Source organism: Labeo rohita, unplaced genomic scaffold (assembly GCF_022985175.1).
Source record: "Labeo rohita strain BAU-BD-2019 unplaced genomic scaffold, IGBB_LRoh.1.0 scaffold_2123, whole genome shotgun sequence".
Lineage (NCBI taxonomy): Eukaryota > Metazoa > Chordata > Actinopteri > Cypriniformes > Cyprinidae > Labeo > Labeo rohita.
In genome coordinates, this window is record NW_026128356.1 from 3326 (window position 1) to 10175 (window position 6850).

General features: G+C 47.8%; 1 protein-coding gene across 1 annotated transcript; it reads left to right on the top strand.

The window, feature by feature from the left end:
- The first annotated feature begins 5174 nt into the window (after positions 1-5174).
- LOC127159375 (olfactory receptor 52E8-like) lies at positions 5175-6219 on the top strand. Its single transcript, XM_051102225.1, has one exon. The coding sequence runs from the start codon at positions 5530-5532 to the stop codon at positions 6217-6219; it is 690 nt and encodes a 229-aa protein (XP_050958182.1). The 5' UTR covers positions 5175-5529.
- Positions 6220-6850: the final 631 nt, after the last annotated feature.

Below are 6850 nucleotides of genomic sequence, written 5' to 3' on the forward strand. Positions count from 1 at the left end.
TTTGCTATGAAGCATTTCATGGGTTCTTAACAACCTGAGGATGGGCTGGTGGTGTCACCCTCCTGTGAGTGACTGGCTGTTGTTCAGGCCTGACTGCTGGCCCAGGCTGTTGCGGCGGCCTCAGCGGTGCTCACACAATTAATCACACAAAAAGCATGTGATTAAACTGATGAAAATTTGGTGTGATTAATCTGATTAAAATTATTAATCTACTGACAGCCCTGTATAAAAGATCATGATGAATGAAATATGTTCTACAGCACAACAGAGAGATGCTGTTTCATCTTGCTGTATACAATCTTGACTTGAGTACCCTCAGTAATTTCAAAGGCACATGATACTTTTCCTAAAAAGGTATTCTGTTTGTGCCAAAATGTTGATTATAGATACAACAAATAGTTTGTTTTTTTTTTTTTTTGGCACAAATGGACCCTCATACAGTACCAAATGGACCCTCATACAGTACCTCTCAGGATCAACTGCAATTCCAAATACAGGTAAATTGGAACTGGTAAATCAGTGGTTTTTGAACTGTGCGTCGACACAAATTGTGAGAATGGTGACGTATATTCCCTTGTCAGCAATACGATGTCATATTCAATAAACAAATTCCTTGGTGGGCTTAACTTTTTTTTTTCTTGTTCATAATATGACACACCACATTACAGATTCTGTGCTGTTTTTAATGCCAATCTGCACATAAAAGTGCAACCTTGTGTAGTCCAATTCAAACCATCCACTTCATGAATGTGAGTGTTCAGGATCACAACTCAAGGCAATACAATGGTAATGTTTGATTTGTGTTAATGCATTGTATTTTATTTTATTGTATTTTAAAAACATGTATGCCATATTTTTAAGTTGAAGAAAAAATTTCAGTGCTTATCTGTTACTTGCAGTTGTTGGTTTTATTTGACTCATTTTGAAAAGCATGTTGCAAATGGACAAATGTAAGCTTAAAATATATGATGGATAATATGATAAATTTTACAACCTACACTCTAATGGAACCACACAACGCTAAATCATACAGGTATATTTATTTCACATGCTTTTTGTTCCTCTATGTTATGATACTGTTTGTGAACATTTGGCTCACTGTAGTCATTGTGTTAGAAAAAGCCCTTCATGAACCAATGTACATTTTTCTGTGTAATCTGTGTTTAAATGATATTTATGGAACAGCAGCATTTTATCCTAAATTCTTGAATGATTTAATATTGAATTCATATGTAATTCCATCTTACATGTGTGTGTAACGCCAAGCCAGCAGAGGGAGCCCTCACCCCAGTACTGCCTGCATGCTCCCTCTGCTGCTTCTACTTCCACTTCCTGTTTGGCAGTATTTAAGGACTCACCATGCGCTCACACACTCGCGAAGTATTGCCAGTTTAACCTGCCTTACCGAGCGTTTACCATTACTCTGTTGGATTACCTGTTGCTGTCTCGCTTTGTTTCTGGATTATTGAGTTTACGGATTACCCTTTGGATTTGTTTGCCTGTATGGACTGCTTACAAGGTTTGACGCATTTCTGCCTCTGACTATCGCTTTCTGGACTACCCCTGTTGCTACGTTCGTTATATTGGACTGATTTCCCGGCATCTGACCCACTGCCTCGATTTACCTCTCTGCCGTTCGGATTACGTTTGTGTTGTGTTGCTATTGGATTGCCTTTCCGGTTATTGACCCTCTGCCTGTTTATTTGTACACCTCTGCTGTTAATAAACTTCCGCATATGGTTTCTACTTCCGCCTCAGCGTCCTCGTTACAGAATACTTCGCCTACCAAGAATCCAGCGGAACTATCAGCCAATAATAACCCAGCAGCTTCTGACCGCAAAGCCAACATGAGTGCAGACACCAAGCTAATCCGTTTTCGCCAAGGAAATCACCCCATAGAGCACTACGTGAAGGATTTTCTGGAACTGGCACATCATACTACCTTTGATGAGGTATGCCTTATGATATTTTTCAGAGGAGGACTTTCTGAGCCAATTTGTTCCCTCATGCCTTTTCCCGAATCCACTTGGACTTTAGAACAATATATTGACGTTGCATTGTTGCTGGCTGGGTCACCTTTTACTGTTGGTATCGCGGATGAGGGACTCTGCAATCCCACAGTAACCTCCATACCGCAGCCTTCTCATATCGAGCCTGCTCAAGCCAGGTCTGCCAAGTCAAAGCCCGCTCCAGGGCCTGCTCACGCCACACCTGCCGCTCCAGGGCCTGCTCACGCCACGCCTGCCGCTCCAGGGCCTGCTCACGCCACGCCTGCCGCTCCAGGGCCTGCTCACGCCACGCCTGCCGCTCCAGGGCCTGCTCACGCCACGCCTGCCGCTCCAGGGCCTGCTCACGCCAAGCCTGCCGCTCCTGGGCCTGCTCACGCCACACCTGCCCGTCCAGAGTCTGCACCTGTCATAGCTGCCCATCCAGAGTCTGCACCTATCATGGCCGCCGTCCCCGAGCCAGTCCACAAGATGGCCGCCGTCCCGAGCCAGTCCACAAGATGGCCGCCGTCCCCGAGCCAGTCCACAAGATGGCCGCCGTCCCAGAGCCAATCCACAAGATGGCCGCCATCTCCAAACCTGTTTACAAGATGGCTGCCATTCCAGAGCCAGTCCACAAGATGGCCATCATCCCAAAACCACACCTCATGATGGCACACATACTGGACCCACCCCTAATGGCGGTATGGACAGCTAAGATGACACTCCCTCATGTCACGGTAGCTACCCATGACTCAAGTCAAGCTGTAGGGCCATCTTCAGTGTCAAGTCAAGCTACAGCTGCTGCTCCAAGGTCCAAGGCTTCCAAATCCAGTCAAGCCCCAGGGTCGAGTCGAGCTGCAGAACCTAGTCAAGCTGCAGAACCTAGTCAAGCTGCAGAACCAAGTCAAGCTACAGTTGCTGCTCCAGGGTCAAGTCAAGTTTCCAAGTCAAGTCCAGTTCCAGCTTCAGAGTCCGGCCAAGCAACAGAGTCCGGCCAAGCAACAGAGTCCGGCCAAGCAACAGAGTCCGGCCAAGCAACAGAGTCCGGCCAAGCAACAGAGTCCGGCCAAGCAACAGAGTCCGGCCAAGCAACAGAGTCCGGCCAAGCAACAGAGTCCGGCCAAGCAACAGAGTCCGGCCAAGCAACAGAGTCCGGCCAAGCAACAGAGTCCGGCCAAGCAACAGAGTCCGGCCAAGCAACAGAGTCCGGCCAAGCAACAGAGTCCGGCCAAGCAACAGAGTCAAGTCAAGCCAAAGCTATTGTTCTTCATGAATCAAGCCAAGACACAGCTGTTGTTCCCCACAAGTCAAGCCAAGTCACAGCTGTACTCCACGAGTCAAGCCAAGACACAGCTGCTGTTCTCCACCACTCAAGCCAAGATGCAGCTGTTCCCCACGAGTCAAGCCATGTTGTTCCTGAGTCAAGCCATGTTGTTCCTGAGTCAAGTCAGGTTACAGCAGATCTGCACAAGCCAGGTCAAGTCACCTCCGTTCTTCCCAACTCAAGTCAGGCCACGGCAGGCCTCCCTGAATCCAGTCCGGCCACGGCAGGCCTCCCTGAGTCAAGTCCGGCCACGGCAGGCCTCCCTGAGTCAAGTCCGGCCACGGCAGGCCTCCCTGAGTCATGTCCGGCCACGGCAGGCCTCCCTAACTCAAGGCAAAGAGCTATTGTCCTACCAAATCCTCATCAGGTCCCCTATAACATTTCCAATCCACCTCACGTATCTACTAACCCAAGCCACGCAGAGCCCACGCTCCCAAGCCACGCAGAGCCCACGCTCCCAAGCCACGCAGAGCCCACGCTCCCAAGCCACGCAGAGCCCACGCTCCCAAGCCACGCAGAGCCCACGCTCCCAAGCCACGCAGAGCCCACGCTCCCAAGCCACGCAGAGCCCACGCTCCCAAGCCACGCAGAGCCCACGCTCCCAAGCCACGCAGAGCCCACGCTCCCAAGCCACGCAGAGCCCACATTCACAAGCCACAAGCCCATAACATCAGCACCCACAAGGTCAACAGACACCCCACTAGCTACTGTGCTGCCTGTAATGGCCATAGCCATTTTCAGTGTGTGGGCTGCACACTGTGCCCCAGAGGCCTCGTCTGTCCATGAGTCTGCTCCAGAGGCCTCGTCTGTCCATGAGTCTGCTCCAGAGGCCTCGTCTGTCCACGAGTCTGCTCTAGAGGCCTCGCCTGTCCACGAGTCTACGCCAGAGGTCTCCTCTGTCTATGAGTCCGCGCCAATGCCCCCAGAAGTGGCAGCTCCGGCTGCAGAATTTCCTAAAGGGGCGGCGTTTCCCCACGGACTCTTTGCCTGTCCTGTCACAGCCATGAAGGCCGTTTATAACTCCCCTGCCTCACCTGCCCAAGCATCTGCGCCCATGCCCCCAGAGGTGTCAGCACAAGCTGTGGATCCTCCTATGGGGGCGGCGTTCCAAGATGAACTCTCTACCCGTCATGTCACCACCAAGAAGGCCTATTATGAACTCTCTGCCTGTCATGCCACGGACAAGGAGATTGTCAGTGAAAACACCGCTCTCCCTGCTCTACCTGCTCTGCCTGCCCCACCATGGCTTCCTACTCTGCCATTGCTCCACGGCCCAGGCCCTCCAGTACTTCACAGTCTGCTACTGCTCCACGGCCCTGGTCCTCCAGTGTTTCACGGTCTGCTACTGCTCCACGGCCCAGGCCCTCCAGTACTTCACAGTCTGCTACTGCTCCACGGCCCTGGTCCTCCAGTGTCTCACGGTCTGCTACTGCTCCACGGCCCAGGTCCTCCAAGGTTCCGCTGTCTACCATTGCTCCATGGCCCAGGTCCTCCAAGTTTCCACTGTCTGCCACAGCTCCACGGCCCAGGTCCTCTGAGGTTCCACTGTCTGCCACAGCTCTATGGTCCAGGTCCTCCAGTGCTTCACTGTCTGTCCCTGCCTCACGATCCAGGCCCACCTGCTCTACATGGACCTGGCCCTCCATCCCACCCCCTGTTTTGCCTCTGTTCCCCTACCCACCTGGACTGTTGTTATTGTTTGAGCGCCAGGAGTCGCTCCTAGGGGGGGGGATTCTGTAACGCCAAGCCAGCAGAGGGAGCCCTCACCCCAGTACTGCCTGCATGCTCCCTCTGCTGCTTCTACTTCCACTTCCTGTTTGGCAGTATTTAAGGACTCACCATGCGCTCACACACTCGCGAAGTATTGCCAGTTTAACCTGCCTTACCGAGCGTTTACCATTACTCTGTTGGATTACCTGTTGCTGTCTCGCTTTGTTTCTGGATTATTGAGTTTACGGATTACCCTTTGGATTTGTTTGCCTGTATGGACTGCTTACAAGGTTTGACGCATTTCTGCCTCTGACTATCGCTTTCTGGACTACCCCTGTTGCTACGTTCGTTATATTGGACTGATTTCCCGGCATCTGACCCACTGCCTCGATTTACCTCTCTGCCGTTCGGATTACGTTTGTGTTGTGTTGCTATTGGATTGCCTTTCCGGTTATTGACCCTCTGCCTGTTTATTTGTACACCTCTGCTGTTAATAAACTTCCGCATATGGTTTCTACTTCCGCCTCAGCGTCCTCGTTACAGTGTGCATTCCAGGCTTTTGTTGTTTATACTTATGTAATGTGTGAATATTCTACATTAGCAGTGATGGCTTATGACAGACATGTGGCTATATGTCGACCTTTAGACTATCACTCAAAGATGAACAAATTTTCATGCAGCATATTACTTGGCTTATGTTGGGTCGTACCATTTCTTACTATGTTCTTTGCAGTTTTCCTGTCAACTAGGTTGGTACCATGTAGAAGTCAAATTGAGAAATTGTATTGTGACAACTGGTCAATAGTAAAACTCTCATGTGAGTCAACTGTCATCAATAACATTTATGGATTTATTTTTATTTCATTGTATTTTGCGCTTGTGCTTGTAATTATGATGTCCTATATAAAACTTATCATGGCATGTAAAGCATCATTAGAATGCAGAAGGAAATTTTGGCAGACATGTGTGCCTCATTTACTTTCATTGATAAATCTGACTGTTGCAATACTTTTTGATACCATCTATAACAGATATGGATCAAGTGATTTCCCTGTAATCTTGCGTAATTTTTTGGCTTTAGAGATGATTGTAGTGCCACCTCTTTTTAATCCTGTAATCTATGGCTTAAAACTAGCAGAAGTTCGCAAACGAATCTTAAATTTATGCATGAATTGTACCAAAAATAACAAAGTATGAAATATGTTGTTTATATGCTGTGGTGAATTCTGTGAGGAAAAAGAGAAAATGTGAACTGTCGTCTGTGCTTTATGTAAACTCAAGGAAGATAGAAGTAAAGGGAAAGTCATCTTCTCATTATGGTGCAAAATCCTTGCTAAAGGAATAATATACACTGAGTTTTTACTGTAACAAAATATACCTTGACAAGATGATCAGGACTTGTATCACCCTGGAGGGGTTTATTTTGTTATAATGACTGATTACATATTTTCCATCCTTTACAGAATTACTTACATTACATAAACAAATAAATTCATGTATATGAAACATGCAAAATTATTTTTGAATGAACTCTCCTTCTAACTTGTCTATTGTCTGTGTATTGGAATTGTCATGTTATGAATACATCTATACTGTGTTGATGTATATCTGTGTTTTGTATTTGGTCAATTCTATGATGCACTAAAAAACAGCATCCCAACAAAGACCACTGAATATTACCAGGGGTTTAATTGCCAGAATCCCAGAGAGAATTTGCTCAGACAATAACAGTATAATACTATCAGTAGTCCTTAGTGGATTAATTGCATGGATGTGCTCATCCATGATCACATTTATGGCAATGTTTATGTGGTATGATATATACATA